This window comes from Peromyscus maniculatus, chromosome 7 (genome assembly GCF_049852395.1).
Source record: "Peromyscus maniculatus bairdii isolate BWxNUB_F1_BW_parent chromosome 7, HU_Pman_BW_mat_3.1, whole genome shotgun sequence".
Lineage (NCBI taxonomy): Eukaryota > Metazoa > Chordata > Mammalia > Rodentia > Cricetidae > Peromyscus > Peromyscus maniculatus.
The window spans coordinates 82,267,522-82,285,960 of NC_134858.1; the positions used below are offsets into that span (position 1 = coordinate 82,267,522).

Consider the following 18,439-nt stretch of genomic DNA (forward strand, 5'->3'; position numbering starts at 1 on the left):
TATATAAGGACTTGCTCCTCTTAGTGACATTTTCACTTTAGAGTTCTCAAAGGAATTTCTGCATGTCACTTCACATGAAAAAAAATCCTATGGTGAGATTTTACTTTTTAAAATATTAATTATGAACAGAAGAAACATTGCAAATTCATTTTATGAGGCCACAATTACCCTGATACCCAAACCACATGAAGATTCAATGAAGATAGAGAATTACAGACCAATTTCCCTCATGAACATTGATGCAAAAATGTTTAATAGTGGCAAGCCAAATCAAAGACAACATTAAAAAGATCATCAAACATGATCAAGTAGGCTTCATTCCAGAGATGCACAGATGACTCAACATATGAAAATCTGTCAATATCAAACACCATATAAACAAACTGAAAGAAAAAAACAAATGGATGAGATCTACATGAGCAAACTGGGGGTGATGGGGGTAATGGAACATCTCATTTGATGATGAAAAAGCCTTTGACAAACTCTAACACCCCTTCATGATAAAAGTCTTGGAGAGACTAGAGATACAAGGGACATATCTAAACATAATAAAGGCAATTTACATCAAATTAAATGGAAAGAAACTCAAAGCAATTCCACTAAAATCAGGAACAAGACAAGGCTGTCCACTCTCCCCATATTGATTCAATATAGTACTCGAAGTTCTAGGTAAAGCAACATGACAACTAAAGAAAATAAAGGAGATACAGACTGGAAAGGAATAACTCAAAGTTATGCTATTTCCAGATGATATGATGTATGCATTAGAAAACCCAAAAATTCTACTAGGGAATTCTTACAACTAATAAACTCTTTCACCAAAGTGGTTGGATATAAGATTAACTATAAAAAAAAATCAGTAGCCCTGAAATCAGGGAAACAACACCCTTTACAAGAGCCATAAATAATATAAAATATCTTGGGGTAACTCTAGGCAAGCAAGTGAAAGACCTGTATGATAAAATCTTCAAGTCTTTTAAGATGGAAATTGAAAAAGATATCAAAAATGGAAAGATCTCCCATTCTCATGGATTGGTAGGACTGAAATAGTAAACATGTCTATGTGGCTAAGAGCAATCTACAGATTCAATGCACTACCCATCAAAATTCTAACAAAATTCTTTACAGACCTTGAAAAAATAATACTTTACTTAATACTAAAAACCAAGAAAACCTAGGATAGCTAAAACAGTCCTGTACAATAAAGGAACTTCCAGAGCTATCACCAACCATAATTTCAAGTTGTACTACAAGCTGTGGTGATAAAAACTGTATGGCACTGGAGTGAAAATAGACTCATTAATCAATGGAATCCAATTTAAGACACAGATGTAAATGCAAACACCCATGGACTACTGATTTTCGATAAAGCAGCTAGAAATACACAACTGAAAAAAAGGCATCTTCAATAAATGGTGCTGGTCTAACGAGAGATCAGCATGCAGAAGAATGCAAATAGATCCCTATCTATCATCCTGCACAAAACTCAAGTCCAAGTGGATCAAAAGTTCAACATAAAACAAGATAAACTGAAAACAAAAACAAAAACAAACAGAAAAAAATCCCAGATACACTGAACCAAATAGAAAAGAAAGTGGGGAAGAGGCTTGAACATATTGGCACAGGAGACAATTTTCTGAGCAGATCACCAGTAGCACAGGTACTAAGATCAACAATTAATAAATGGGACCTCATGAAACTGAAAAGCTTCTGTAAGGCAAAGGACACCATCAACAGGGCAAAATGGCAGCCCACAGAATGGGAAAAGATTTTCACCAACTCCACATCTGACAGAGGGCTAGTATCCAAAATATATAAAGAACTCAAGAAACTTGACACAACTAACTAAATAATCCAATTAAAAATGGGGTACAGATCTACACAGAGAATTTGCAACAGAGGAAACCAAAATGACTGAGAAGCACTTAAAGAAATGTTCAACATCCTTAGCTACCAGGGAAATGCAAATCTAAGGACTCTGAGATTCCATCTTATTCCTGTCAGAATGGCTAAGATAAAAAGCACAAATGACAGCTCATGCTGGCATGGGGAATACTTCTTCACTGCTGGTAGGAGTACAAACTTATATAGACACTTTGGAAATCAATATGGCAGTTTCTCAGAAAGTTGGGAATCAATCTATTTCAAGACCTAGCTGTACCCTTCTTGGGCATATACCCAAAGGATGCTCCATCCTATCACAAGGACACTTGCTCAACTATGTTCATAGCAGCTTTACTTATAATAGCCAGAAACAACCTAAATGTCCCTCAACTGAAGAATGGATAAAGAAAATGTGGTAAATTTACCCAATGGAGTATTACTCGGCTGTCAAATTAATGATATTATGAAATTTGCAGGGAAATGGATGGAACTAGAAAAACTCATCCTGAATGAGGTAACCCAGACCCAGAAAGACAAACATAGTATATACTCATTTATAAGTGGATATTAGCTTTTAAGAAAAGGATAATGATGCTACAATCCACAGACCCCGAGAGGCGAAATAACAAGGAAGGCTCTAGGGGGGGGACACAAGAATCTCCCTGGGAAGGAGAAATAGATTTCATGAGTGGACTGGGTGGGATGGGTTTGGTAACAGGAAGGATCATGTGTAGGGGGAGGGAGAAAACACAAGAAGAAATGACTGGAATTGTGGGAAATTTGGGGGTGAGGTGGAAACCCAGTACATGGAAATTCCATTTAGTCTATGAGACTAACCCTAGCAAAGACTCCTAGTAATAATTGACATGGAGTCTGAACCGGCCATCATCTGTAACCAGGCAAGGCCTCAAGTGGAGGGACTGGAACACTAACCCATCCACAAAACCTTCAACTTAGAGTTTGTCCTGCCTGCAGAGTGTTCTGGGACTGGATCCTAGCCAAATGTTGTGGTGCTATTTTGTGTGTGGTCTAACAAATAAAGCTGATCTTCAGATCAGAGGGCAAAGCCAGCCACTAGTTAGCCACAGAGACCAGGCAGTGGTGGCACACACTTTTAATCCCAGCACTTGGCATCTCATGCCTTTGTTTCCAGTAATTGGGTGGCATACAAGCTTTTAATCCCAGCACTAGGGAGTCTGAGATAGGAAGTGATATGGCTGAGAGGACTATAAGATGGGAAGGAGAGGAGCTCAGCTTTTTTTGGCTATGGAGTTGGTGAAGTGAGAGGAGGTGGCTGTGGCTTGTTCCTTTGTCTCTCTGATCTTTCATCATTTACCCTGAAATCTGGCTCTGGGTTTTTATTAAGACAAATTAGGATTCCTGCAACAAATCATCATCAAAGAGACCAAAGAGATTTGATACAGTGACTGATGGGAGCAGATGCAGAGTCCCACAGTCAAACATTTGGCATAACTTTGGGAGCCTTTTGAAGGAGGGGGAGGAAGGGTCTAAGAGACTGGAGGTGTCAGGGACACCAAGAGAACATGGACTACAGAATAAATTGACCAAGACTCATGGGGGCTTGGAGAGATCAAGGAGACTGTAAAGGTCTGACCTAGGTCCTCTGCAAGGAGACTGTAACCTAGGTCCTCTGCATATATGTTATGGTTGAGTAGCTTGGTGTTCTTGTGGGACTCTTAACAGTGGGAGTAGGGGTGTCTCTGAGTCTTTTGGCTGTTTCTGGGACACTTTTCCTCCTCCTGGTTGCCTCATTGAGCCTTGACGAAATGTTATGTGCTTGGTCTTATTGTGGTTTGTTATGTCATGTTAGGTTGATATTCTTAGGAGACCTACTTTCTTCTGAGGGAAGATGGAGGAGGGGAAAGGGAAGGTGAAGAGAGAGGAACTGGGGGAAGAGAGAGGAGAAACTGCAGTCAGGATGTAAAGTATGAGAGAAAAATAAGAAAAGAAAAATATAAAAAATACATTAATGATGAAGTGGGAATTTTATTTATATGATAGAGACAGGGTGATGTCCCCATTTTTAATTCCAAGTGATATGTTCTTCCACTGAAAGGCTTCCATCATGTCAGGGAAGACACAGATATCCCAATGCCCTCTGGTATTTAATAATAACGAGTATTTAAATTCACAACTTGGCCTAATCATTTAGGCATGCATTCAAGAGAAACACATTTTCCTAACAGTAACAGATACTGCTTGTTCTGTACACTTTAAAGCCAGAGGACAGATGCCGTTAAGAGAACTATCACAGTATCACTTGTCCTGTGTTGTAAGATGACTTAGTGATGCCCTTGTCTTCTCTTGCCTTCTCTCACTTTTCATTTATACCTTTAACAATGTGTTCCTCTTTGAACTCCACTGTTGCTTCAATATGTCAACAAAGGCCCATTCCAAAGGACATACGTGTAGTGCCATTGACATGCAGAGGGCAAGCAAAGGCCTTACATGCATTTTCTACATCCCAGGAAAAGGCGTGAACAAGAGCTGCCTAAAATAAAGCTACTTTGGGGAACACATCACTGACACATTTTAAATGAATTAATTCTGCACATCTTTTTCTCTAAGAGGCAGCCTCGAAGACATTTTCTTACTTCAAAAAGTGGTTTAAAAATATCAAACATGGGACTGAGGAGACACCACAGTTGGTAAAGTGCTTGCCTCCCAATCATGACAACCTGAGTTCGAGTCTCATATGAAAGAGCCATGGTGGCACGTGCCTGTAATGTAATGCAAACCTGGGAGAGGCATAGAAAGTCCCTTGAGCTTGATGACCAGCTCATCTAGCCTAATCTGAGGTTTCTAGGCGCTAGTGAGAGGCCCTGTCTCAAACCACTCAAAGAAACAAAACAAAACCAGAAACAACGAAAGGACTGCTCCCAAGGAACGGCAATCATTGAACTTGGGCATCCACATTCATGCACATCCATGCATGCACACCTACATACACACATCCACATATATATCCATACATCATACTTGGATGATAGTATCACACTATGGATTCTAGTCCTGAAATAGATATTTTTCCTCTGACAGAATTAAAAAAAAAATGATTTCATTTTGAAGCCAGATTAAGCTATGCTCAAATGTATTACTTATTTCCATGTCTAAATCTTGGGAGTTAACTCTAATCCATATATGGGTATCTGATCTTGATCTTTGCATGCTTAAGGACTTAACACATTTTATCCTCAGGAAATATTAGTCATACCGACTTACAAAACAATCAAATACTGGAGTAGAATTTATATCTATGCCACTTAGGTGAATAGCATCAATTGGAAATCTCAACTAAACTTCATTTATTCTAGAAATAAATTAAGGAATCCTTAAGTAACCCAATTATGCTTAGTAGCATATGAGATTCTGAGCCCAGTATTGTCTGCTATGCTTACACTTTATCAAGTAGCAAATTAAAATACCCCATCAGTTGTAGCCAGCTGTTGCTGGTAATGGACCACAGTAGGAGCGGACAGTAAGTGCTCAGTCCTCTCAGGGGAGTGGCCTGGCTCTGGAGCTCATGTAGCACAAATGAACATCATAGTTGTCCCAGGGACTGGTCAGTGTCCTGCCTGAAGGTTTGAGGCAAGAAGTCACTTAAAATCAAAGAAAGGAGTTTTTTTTAATGTAATTAATTGAAGTATATATTTTAAAAATTGAAATATAATTAAATCACTCCCCACTCCCTTTTCTCCCACAATTCTCTGTTACCTTCCCATCAATTCCTCCCATGTTCCCCCTCATGTTGATAGCCTCATTTTCTTTATTATTATTACATACATACATATATAGATACAGTTAAATACATTCAAAAATATATAAATAGAGCTGCATCTGTTCATTTAGTGTGTGTATGTGTGTGTGTGTACGTGTGCATGCATCCGTGTGGTGTGTGTGTGTGGTTTCAGAAATGAGCACTTTGCATTGGATAACAAATAAGGGGGCTCATCACTGTGGCAGGCTAATTCTCCTTTTCCAGTCATTAGTTACCTCCAGTTCTTTATCTAGGGGTGAGACCCCAGGAAATTTTCTCCCTTCCATGTTAATATGTCCATTGATATTGCCATTTTCTGGTCTTGTTTATGCAGCCATTTCTTGCAGAGTTATTTTTATAACAGATTTCCTGGTAAATAATTCCAAAAATAATCCTAGAAGATGATATAATTTTATATACATTATAGAAGAAAATAGCAAAGTTTATTTTTTAGTACTAATGACATCTGGAAATGATAATTAACTTATAAAACAGAATTGCACATAATTAACAAAGGAAAGAAAATTACATTATATTTTCTTTAAATTGCACAATAGAAAAGTACAAAATGTATGCTCATTAAGCTTGTCTGTTATAATTTTAATAACTGAAATGAAGTAAAGAAAATTGGGTAATGGAAAAATTCAACCCAGTACTTTTAATAAGTATAAAGTGTATTTCTTGGAGGATATTAAAATTTACAAAAGCATCCCTAATGACTTAATAATATGCAACTTTACAACATTTTAACAATCACAGGGGCAATAATGTTTTTAATCAACAGAAAATTTGTTTTAAAAACAGACATTTTAAAGAACTAATTAATACTTCAAAAATACTTAACAAATATGTTGATTATGTGAAATTAAAAACCATTTGTTTCCAAAGCCTTTTCTCCTTTTGTAGAACTATTCTTCAAGAGGAAAATGACATGAGTACAACTGCAGAATAAATTTTTATTTTTTATCATTTACTGAAACCTTGTATTTAAATGTGTTAAATGACAGAAGTTTAATCTGTATTTCTTTATAATTTGTACATTTATATCAGATGGAAATTTTCACAATTTACTACATATTACTAGATAGACGATTGTTGGTCCATTTTAGAGAACAGAGCTAGACTATTGAGTGAAGTAAAATACAATGCATGAGTATGAGGGGCATTGTTAACTGAAATTGCCTGATTGTAATATAGAACAGCGATTCATCTTCTCCTCTGTAAAAGACTTACCACTAAATTTAGTTAATAATTAGGTTGGTCAATCAGTTTAAATTACTCATTTAAAAACATCTTTGAAAAAATTTAAGCACACCATTTTCTGATATACGGTAGACTGCTAAGGAAATGACTCATTCTCAACAGTCTCCATCTCTTCTGAGTTCAAGAGAATGCCCAGTCTCCATAAGTAAAAAGTAAATAAAGGAAACGCATCTGAAAGTTGGAAGATGGTTTCATCATGCTTCTGAAGAAATGTCTGGATTTCTGGGATGCTGTGATCAATGTGTAAAGTGGGATCTCCCTGGGTTTCTTGTTGAAGAAGTTGCTCCAGAATCCAGAACAGAGAGAAAATATTTTCATAGCGTGTCACATCATAATTGCCTTGAACCTACAAAGAAACAATAAAATCCATAAAACACTGGGTGGACCAGATCAGAAAATGGTCATATAGGATTATATTGTCAGACAAAAGAAAAGTTTCTGATTGGTTTAATGCCTTCTGTCTTCCTGTTCCTTGGTTGTTGGACTGGGGAGACAACTAGATTGGTGGAGTGGGGGAAAGCAACCTATTTACTTAAACGACTTTACAATCACAGTGAAAGATTCCTTTCTTCTTTATTAATTAAATTTATTCATTTATTTTACATCTTGAGAGTAATTTTCCCTCCTTCTACTTCACCCATCCCTTCCTCCACTCCCCTCCTGTCTCCCCCAAACATTTCCTTCTATTTCTGTTCAGATGGGGGCAGACCTCCCATGCATGTCAACAAAGCATAGTCTATCAAGTGGAGTTAGGACTAAGCTCCTCACCTTGTATTAAGGCTGGGCAAGGCAACCCACTATGAGGCATAGGTTCATGGAAGTCAGCCAAAGCATTAGGGACATAGATCCTTATCTAAAGAGCTCAACATAAATCCAGTTACACTGAACATGACAGAAAAGAATGTGGGAAAGAACCTTGGACACATCGGCACAGGAGACAACTTCCTGAATAGAACACAAGTAGCACAGTCACTAAGATCAAGAATTAATAAATGTGACCTCATGTAACTGAAAAGCTTCTGTAGGCAAAAGACACCATCAATAGGACAAAACGGCAGCCCATAGAATGGGAAAAGATTCTCATCAATCCACATCTGACAAAGGACTTGATTTCCAAAATATATAAAGAACTCAAGAAACTAGACAACATAAAACTAAATAATCCAATTTAAAAAGGAGGACAGAGAATTTTCAACAAAAGAATATCAAATGGCTGAGATACACTTAAATAATTGTTCAACATCCTTAGCCATCAGGGAAATACAAATCAAAATGACTCTGAGGTACCTTCCTACACCTGTCAAAATGGCTAAGACAAAAAACACAAATGACAGCTTATGTTGGAGAAGACGTGGAGCAAGGAAGAACACTCCTCCACTGCTGGTGGGTGTGCAAACTTGTACAGCCAAGCTGGAAATCAATATGGAGGTTTCTCAGAAAATTGGGAATCAATCTACCTCAAGATCCAGCTATACCACTCTTGGGCATATACCCAAAAGATATATACCACAAGGACACTTGCTCAAGAATGTTCACAGTAGCATTATTCATAATAGCCAGAAACTGGAAATAACTTAATGTCCATCAACCAAAGAATGATTTTTTTTTCTTGATGGCTTATAAAGCTTGGCATCTTTTTCTACCATTGTTCTACACATTATCATTCCTAAAACTCCAATCCAAGCGTCTTAAAATCAAAAGTGTTTTGGATCAGAATATGATAGTGTAAATGGAAATTTCCATATGTGGTCTCATATGATGTATTATAGTATAATACCAGTAGGACATGGATATACTGTGTAAAATTATTACAGGCTGCATAATAAAAGTGTTCATGACCCATAAAGGAATTTCATGGTAAGAACTGTGTCCCATTTCCAAATGATCTTATCAGCTGCATGCAAAATCCTAAAGGTTTAAAATCTAAGTTACAAAATACTTCTGGCTCCAAGCATTTGAATTAGGAATATTGCTCTTCATTACTTATTTGCATGTAATTACTTACTTACAAGTAAACATCTCAAGTGCTCAGTAAACAGTTTAAACATAATAGTGTAAAGTGTTAAATTCAATCTTGTGTGTACAATTTCCAGTGCATGGCATTCTTTCCAAGAATCACAGAATGATTTTTTTTGTGGGTAGGATTTTAGGGACATGTATGGAGGTACAAATGGTAGACTGAAGATATTAGGCAACTAGATATCTTCTCATCGTCTACAGAATTCAGAAACTAGTGCTTAATTGTATAGAATCATATACATGGACGGAAGTACAGATACGGCCTTGTAGGAATTATTTGGTCTGGATGGCTATATACATGAGCAAGGAAAAGGGCCTAAGAAGTGAAATGGCAAACTTAAGAGAATAGAGGTATCAGTGTGGAAGCATAAGCTTGCTTCATTATTTCCTTATTAATTAAGAAGTAAGTCAGAAGTCCTAGGAGGCAAGCTGAATGCTTATCACCATTTTACAGGCAAGAAAAGAGCCACAGAAGTACACTAATTAGAACTCTAAGTCTACAGATCTTAACTAGGGACTTCTTTTACACAGTTTTGCTGAAGTTCATTAAAGAAAGTATTACAATTGGGGTTAGGGGAGAAAGAATGTGTTGGAAACATTTATCAGTGCAATGCACTGTGATGACACATAAATAGATAAACCTTCTTGCACAGTTAGAGGAATTTACTCTTCAAAAAGGTAGCCTGATAAACCCAATTATAGAGATTCAGATTGCTGGAAATAAATAAACACTTCAAAAAGTGCCATGTAATGAGGCCCATCTGCCTCTCTTAGATGTGGCTGAATACCATCAGGCTTCAAGAAGCAGTCACTATTGTTACTCCTTTGCCAAACACAGGCATGCCGCATTCCCAAGCTGAGGTCATTAGAGAGCGTCCATACTCTCGACATGGGTTCTGTGGCTGTAACATATATTTCTACAGCTTACAATGGGCCACTGCCATACTGCAACAGTTTGCAGTGGTCTTTAAGACCCCAGAACCTCCATGTCTCAGTGTGCCTATGATCTGGGTCCTAGCTATTGTAACTCTAAACATGTTTGGGTTCCCTTGCTGTGCATAAGATTACCAATGCAACTGCATGCTATTACCAGAAAGAAGTCAATTATTGTCTAGACCCCAAAGACAGCCCACCCACAGGTCCCTGTACTTCAGGCATCTGCTCTGTAGGTGACTCAACATCTGACTGATGCTGCAAGCACCGTGAAATGTCCTAAAAGACAACTCTGATGCCAAAAGGGACCGTCTCAGACACAATTTCTCTCCCTGGTGAAAGGGGAAAAAGTGACTGGCCAAACCTGATTACCACACTCAACAAATTCACTGCCACAGCAGATTTTGAGAGCCTTGGCTGCTAAGGATCTCTGTAGTATTCTGCTGACCTCCTCTTACTGACCTCTGACAGCAGTGTACAGAGGCTACATGGCTGTAGTCCCCCTACTGACTGCCTGCCCTATTGGGAAGAAGACTGCGAAGTTTTACCACATCAAAATTAGTTTGCAAAATGTAAAAGAAACAATTGCTCTATGGAACACATGGATATCAATGTAAATTATCAAGAATTTAACAAAATCAAGAGGCATATCAAGACACAATAATCCTCCAGAATCTACACCAAAGATTGAAACACAAACTGTTTGATGAATAATTTAAAATATTTATTTATGGAAACTCAGAGATGTTTAAGAAAATAGAGAAGTCAATAAAATCAAGATATTAAAATTAACAGACAAATTGAAATTATTAAAAAAATTAAAGTAAGTGTAAAGTGAAAATTTTAGTTGGCAATAAAATTAATAAAATAAAAAATCAACAGTAGCATTTATCAGAGTAGAAAAAAATCCATTTTCCAAATAATAAAGAGGGGAGAGGGAGAAAAATAATGAAAATGACTGAGAAAGTGTAGATGATTTATAGGGAACCAATGAGGAACGGATGTTCTAATTTTACAAGTAAGAAAGGAAAAAGAGACAAATAATGGACAGAAAGAATATTTAAATCAATAATAGATGAACATTTCTCAAATTTACAGATGAATTTATATGCCCAGGTATAGAAAGGACAAGCTAGCCAGTATCAATGTGAAGAAGATCACACCACTACATATTATAATCAAATGGTCAAAAATAAAAGATGATAGAGATTATGAAAGTATCAAGAAAACACACATCATATATATGGGGTTATAACTTGACTCAGTGGTAGATTTCGCAGTAGAATGTTCACAGTCCATGAGATAGAGGATAATTTATTCAGACAGCAGAAGAGGAAGAAAAACACCCGCATGAAACACACTTTGTATGGCATAGAAGTCCAGAAGTGAGAAAGAGATGAAGAATTCCCAGACAAGCAAATCTGAGCATTATTCACCCGTGAGCCTCTCTTTAAAAAACCAATACATGATGGAGGGAAGTCTTCAAGCTTAAAGAGAAACACCAGGCTACTCAGTAATTTAGCAACATTAAAAACAGATGAAAGAAGCCGGGCGTTGGTGGCGCACGCCTTTTATCCCAGCACTCGGGAGGCAGAGCCAGGCGGATCTCTGTGAGTTCGAGGCCAGCCTGGGCTACCAAGTGAGCTCCAGGAAAGGCGCAAAGCTACACGGAGAAACCCTGTCTCGAAAAACCAAAAAAAAAAAAAACAGATGAAAGAATAAAACACAGTAGATACACACACACACACACACACACACACACACACACACACACAGAGTTAATTTCAGATTACTCTCTTTTCTTAAACATTGCATATAAATCAATTATGTATTTAGTATGAGGATTAAAAAGATAGCTTCAAAATATTTTACTTGATGAACAAAATAAAAAGATAAAAATATGACACCAAAAACATAAAATGTGGAAAGAGAATATTGTTTATGAGGTCTAAATTATTATCAGCTTAAATAGCCTCGTCTAATACAGAACTTCTTCTAACTACAAAATAAAAACATAAAAAAGATATTAGACACATAAAACATACATGTAATCAAAACACATCTCTAGAGAAAAACATGGAATCACGTAAAAGGATAGCAAGAAGGGAGCAAAAGATATATAAAACAACCAGAAAACATCACCTTGACAGTACTCAGTCAGTACCTATAAATGTTGGATATAAATGGGTTAAATTCAAAATACAGAGTGGTATCTCAGTAACAACTCATAACATTTCCAGCACAACTCTTGCATCTAAGACTCAGGAATCATTGCGTAAGAGGTGGAAAGATTCTAAGAGCCAGAGGAATGGGGAGTTCGTTGTGAGATTGTCTCTTCTAGGAATGTTAGAGGCTACACCCATATATTTTCACCAACATGATTGTCTAAGCACGGGTTGCACATGGACAAACCCAATAAACACACTAACTCGGATGGGGGAGTGCGTATGAGGTCCTAACCCTACACAAAGTACAGCAGACGAGTAAGGAATGCTGAGAGGGAGAAATAGCTTCCCCAGAAAAGAAACTAGGAGGGTTTTAATTGATTTCTCCACTTCTTCATCAGTAAAACCCTACAACTCCCCATTGTATCAAAGGAACAATGAAACATTTCTATTCTCTCTATTCTTTAGCTTTCATTGCATGAATTCTGAGGTAAAAGCAGGCAGTGTAAGTAAGTGATGAAGCTGCTGGGAAAGGTGAGTGCAAACTAAATATCCTGGAGGACACTTTTGTCCTTCCCCTGTCATCACTGCTCCCATGGGACTACGGACACAGTCTTAGCGGTAACACTGTCATCTGTAAGCCACAGGACAATTGACACCCATACAGAAAAAGTGCCAGACTCTTTCAGGAACTGGGCAGCCAGGCCCATCCCACAGTCAGGGATATGCTAACTGTCAGCAGTAGGTTAGAGTTCCTCTTGTCCATTTCCATCTTTTAGAACTTGCTTTTACAGAGTTTAATTAGGTAGTGAAGCTTCCCAGTTTCCTTGGCCTTGAAAGTTACTGCTTTCTGCTATATCTTGTACAGAAAAGAGAGATAGCAAAGGGACCAAAAAAAAAAAAAAAAAAGCCAGAATCTCTGGCAACAGAAACTGTAAAAAACAAAATAAAAGGAAAGGAAAGGGGGAAAAAAAGGTACTGTACACTTGAGGTTTAGTTTGTGGTTTGGAAGTTTATATTTAACTGCAAACCATGAAAATGCTCCAGCTCATTAACAATGTGATAATTCAGGTGTGTACCATGGGGACACAGTGGTGCAGCATGGCCTGCTGAGACACAAGCAGCCTGCCATAGACAGTGCTAAGACACACACCACATTCTTGTGTTGCCACAAAAGCAGGAGAAATGTGGGGGGAAATTAGCATGTTAGAGAGAAGAGGATTAAGTCAGACTATGGCCCTATAATCTAAATGTTAAATTCAATGTTTGCTGAATATAATATATCATTAGCTTGGTATTCTACGTGCCAGATTTTGTTGGACAGAAGAAAAAGCAAGATACCACTAAAATTAGTCTTCTCCCAAGAGAATGAATTCAACACAACACTTTAAGAAAAAGGTCAGTTGTCACCATGATAATTAAGTGGGAAAGTTGCCCCTGACCTTTAGTGAGTTATCCATTTTATTTAGGAGACAGCAAAGACAGCAAAGTAGACTTCAGACAAAGATTCCTGGGGAAGGAGTTCATTCTCGGAGCTACTTGCTCGGCTGCTGGCAGCTTCCGAAGCACCAAAGCACACTTTTAGGCAGAACCGAAGCCCAGTGAAGATAGTGCCCGATCACACGCTTCCAGCCATGCAAAAGCTCAGAGTGGATCCGCCCATCTACATAACCAATGGACTGACTGCAGTGAAGCCCACATGGAGCACACTGTGTCTCCTTTAGAGGCTGCACAATAGGCTTTCTCTCTCCCCACACCCTGTGTTTTGGGCCGATACCAAGGGCATATACAGCTCTAGTCAGAGCAGAGTGTAGTTAATTAAAAAAGATTTTCTACTGCTACATTGCGAGCTGTGGTAAAATATTGGTATAGACTCAGGCATCATCCTTTAATCAAAGGCCCTAGGAAGGAGACTACAAAGGACAGGCACAGTGGTAAAAATTCATTGCAGCTCCTTTATATACCAGTACGCTTGCATGACTAAAACATGGATCCTGGAGATTACTTCTAAGAGGATTTTGTTTGTTTGTGGGCTAATTTAGGTGAAAATCTTTATATTATTAAAATTGTTATGTGGGATTTTGGTATTTTACCTCATTTTCTGTGGCAAAGAGTTCAAGTATTCCAGACTGCATTTGCATGACGGTATTTGTCAATGGAATATATGCAATAAAAATTAAAAATCTGTTTTTCATTGTGAGATTTACTTTAAAATGATATTTACATTAACCAATATTATCTATTTTTCTTAAATCTGTTTCTAGAGGCTGAATTCACATGGTATAAACAAAACCAGTAATTTTATTTAGAAGGCAGTTTGTACAAAAATCCACAAAAATGGAGAATGACAAGTACTTGTCTGACAATGGTATGGATGAAGGCCCACGACAGGAACCATCGTGACAAGGCTCCTTGCTTGTAAAGGTATCTGAGATAACAGAATGTTGCTAAGCAAGATATGTGTGAAAGGAAATTGTCAATTTAACATAATTCATGCCTTATTAAACTCACTAGGAAATGATAACAGTCAGTTGTTAAAAGGATTAAAATACATTAAACATTTAAATAACATTAATGATGCACAAATTTTCAGATAAGCATTATCCATTATGATATTTTCATAATTATCTTATAAAAAGTGAAAAGAAACATAGAGTCCGAACACTAAGGATGTTTTTCACATAGAGGGAAGATGTAATTATTGAAGGATCATACTGATGCCAATCATTGGATGCTTTTCAAGCTTCTGTAAATTGTATGCCCGGAGAGTTGCAAAGCCTTATGACTGTACTGTCGCCTATTTCCTCTTGTCCAAGAATGTCTTTCACACACTACAAGGGAACAATAATTCCTCCCTCTTTTCTGTGGAACATTGTAGTACCAAGGACTCTACATGTGAGACACCAGTAGAAGGCCCAAGGAAAGTGTAACTGCAGGATCAACAGTCTAATGGAGTATCAACACAAGGTGAAAGGCCCTTTAATCTTCTTCCCTACCTCCAATCCCATAACTAGATATTATGCTTCAAAATCTAACTTCTTTTTAATTAAAAAATTATTCTCTAGTCATCTAAGACGAAGTGTGGACACTCTAAATCTATTCTAGACCTTTGTCAGAAAAAATCAGGTGTTGGTTATATCACTCAATAACATAACAGATACATGCAAAGTACTTTAAGATTTTGTGTTTTCCTTTCCCCCTCAGAGAATATCTTGTGTGTTGAATTTCACTTAAAACTTTGCTGGTCAGTATATCAGGCAGGTTGGTAAACATGACAGACAGTTGACATCAACGATAATTCTCAGACTCCTTCACTAAAAACAGGGAGATAGCTCCTGAGAGATGGAAATTACCTTTCTTTGTTATCAGCCAACTTCATGTGGTTTAGCCTGTACTCTTACCACTTTCTCAGGATATGAGATCTATTGGGGCTTTCAACCCTAGCCACAGAGACTTCCTTACCTTATTTACAGCAGATAATGGCTGAACATAGGTTTCAAATATGAGTCATTTGTTTGTTTGTTTGTTTGTTTTTTGCTTTGCATCACAAATCTTGATAGAATAATAAAAATCAAATTATTGTAGAATATTAAAGATGTATTACATTCATTTATGCTGTGGAATATTTGTTTAATGATGCAAAGATATGTTGCATTCTTTTATGTTGCATTTGTTTATCTCTGTGAAGCTGTGTTACTTTGCCTGTCTAAAACCCCTGATTGGTCTAATAACGGGATAAATGGCCAACAGCTAGGCAAGAGAGAGAAATAGGCGGGGCTGGTGGAGAGAGAACAGATAGGAGAAATCTAGAAAAGAGGAGAGGGAGGAGCGACAAAAGGAGGAGAGGAGGATGACAGGGGCCAGCCACTCAACCACCCAGCCACCTAGCCACACAGCCACACAGCCACCCAGCCAGCCACAGAGCAAGAAGGAAAGAAATATATAAGGAATAAAGAAAGGTAAAAAGCTCAGAGGCAAAATGTAGTTAAAGAGAAACAATAAAATTTAAGTTAGAAAAGCTACCTAAAAACAAGCCAAGCTAAGGTTGGGCATTCATAAGTAGGAATAAGTCTCTGTGTATTTATTTAGGAGCTGGGTAGTGGGTCATCAAAGAGTTAAAAAAAAACAAACAAACCCAAAACTACACCAGGTGATTAAGCTGCCAGTCAAAAGGCCAGTGAGAACAGGGCAGAGGACTGGAACAAATGCAGTTAGACTCTCATGACTAATTTGAGTGGTGGTTGGTGCTTGGAACTTTAAAGTTTACATATTTGGGAGCCTTGTTTTCTCTCCCTTTTATCCTATTGCAAGTACTTGCTAGGTACCCTAGTATTCTTATCCCAAGATGCTAGAGATGCAATGATAAACAGAAGAGGATCTCTGCCTAGCATGGGTAGAATATTCCGAAGCTAGCATGTTTGGGACAAGGTGTACTTAAGATTTCAGCTTTCTATTTTTCCAGAGTATATGTTTGTAGTATATACAACACTACTTCTAGGGGATGAGACCCAACTCTGAACATGAAATAAATGCTACATGAAGGTCTGGGATTAATCTTACACTGTATTTTTATTGTTCCTTAATTTTCAGTGAAACCTGTGGATTCAGGTATGGAATTTTCCACTACCACATCATGCTGGGACTGAGAAAGTTTCAGGCTATGGAGGATGTTGGATATTAGTTTTAGAGACATTCATCATATAAATATCCAGGAAGGCAGTGAAGCTGGCAAATAGCAGAGTTCATGCTATAGGGGGTATTTAGGAACTTTTAAGGAGGAAAGACAGCATCTTCAACAAATGATGCTGGGAAATGGAACATCCATAGTCAGAAGAATGAAATTTGGCCTGTGTCTATTATCTAGCACAATGATTATATCCAAGTGGATCAAAGGCCTCAATTTGAAACCAAGAATGCTAAAACTGCTAGAAGAAAACAGGCAGAGACCTTCCTATGATAAGGTGCAAGAAAGAACTTTGTGAACAGGACTCCACTTGCCCAAGAATTAAACCCAAAAATTAACAACTAGAACTTCATAAAACTAAAATCCCCCATTTCCTGGAATCATCTGATGAAGATGCTGTCTTTCTTCCTTAGGTGTTCCTGTATAACTCCTATAGCATGCACTCTGATATTTATCAGCTTCACTGACTTCCTGAATATTTATATGATCAACATTTCTAAATCTAATATTTTCCATAATCTGAAAACCGAGTCCCAGCATGCTGTAGTGGAAAATTCCATACCTGGATCCACAGGTTGCAGTGATAATTGAGACATAGTAAAAATGCAGTGTTAAATTAGTCCCATGGCCAAGGAGTGGGTGAGATTAGAAGGGAATAATTCAATACAGGTGATATGAAGTGGGAAACTGAAAAGCAAGATGGAGACTAACTGGGGAGGAGGGGAAAAGATCAGGACAGAAGGAAAAGGAGAAATAAAGGACAAATAACACCATGGTTGTTTCGTAAGGCATCAAAAAATCATATTATTTTATATTTACCTAAAATTATACACATATAAATATATATACACACATATGAATAATTTGAAGATACATAGATACACAAATACACACACAGACACTCAGACACACACACACACACACACACACACACACACACACACACACACACACACACTCAAACAGTCCTACAGCTGCAATACCCCTGAACAAGGAAAATGACCAGCATGGGAAGACTCTACAAAGGTGCACACATGGCATTCACACATGTGTAATAACCAACAGTTGTCTAACTTGATTTAACTCAACAGGAAGGAAATTATGCCTGCTACTGAAATTCTATCCAGCTTCCCAGGTCACTAAAGTCAGGGGCAATAGAAAGGAATTTACCTCCATCACTTTGCTAGGCCCACATGATTCCTGACTACCTTCTACATCGTATGTGTATAACCAAGATAAGGGGCCCTACAACACATTATCAAAGAAGCCTTTCCTCAGAGCCGATGGAGAACATCACAGAAGCCACAACTGGACACAATGCAGAGATCAACAAATCATGGGGAGCACAGCCCCGATGGATACATCTACAACACAGCTCCTGCATCTATGGCTCAGGGAACATCACAGAAGGGAGGGTGGAAAGACTGTAAGGGTTTCCAGGACTCCAGGAAGTTTGTGGTGAAAGCGTCTTCAAGAATTCGCTGCATAAAGAAGGCTAGAGCAATGGCAAGATCAGTAGACATGTTAATGTGAATGGTGGAAAACTTTGTGGGTTCACACTTCTAAACAAAGAATTGGAGGCAACCATTGCGTGCCAGGAGAAGAGAGAATTAGCCTCTCCCAGAGATGAGTGCCCATGTTGATGGTCCAATGCAGAGTGGCCAGGCTTGAAATCATACACACACACACACACACACACACACACACACACAC

The 18,439-nt window shown here is 37.9% G+C and overlaps 1 protein-coding gene across 2 annotated transcripts in view; it reads right to left on the reverse strand.

Annotated features, from left to right (window-relative positions):
- Positions 1-232: 232 nt before the first annotated feature.
- Mei4 (meiotic double-stranded break formation protein 4) overlaps positions 233-18,439 on the reverse strand; it is a 171,406-nt gene continuing 153,199 nt past the window's right edge. For both annotated transcript variants that reach the window (XM_042281385.2, XM_042281384.2), the window contains exon 5: positions 233-7,271. In XM_042281385.2, the coding sequence (XP_042137319.2) occupies positions 7,002-7,271 (270 nt within the window). In that variant the 3' untranslated portion in view covers positions 233-7,001. The remainder of the gene's footprint in view (positions 7,272-18,439) is intronic.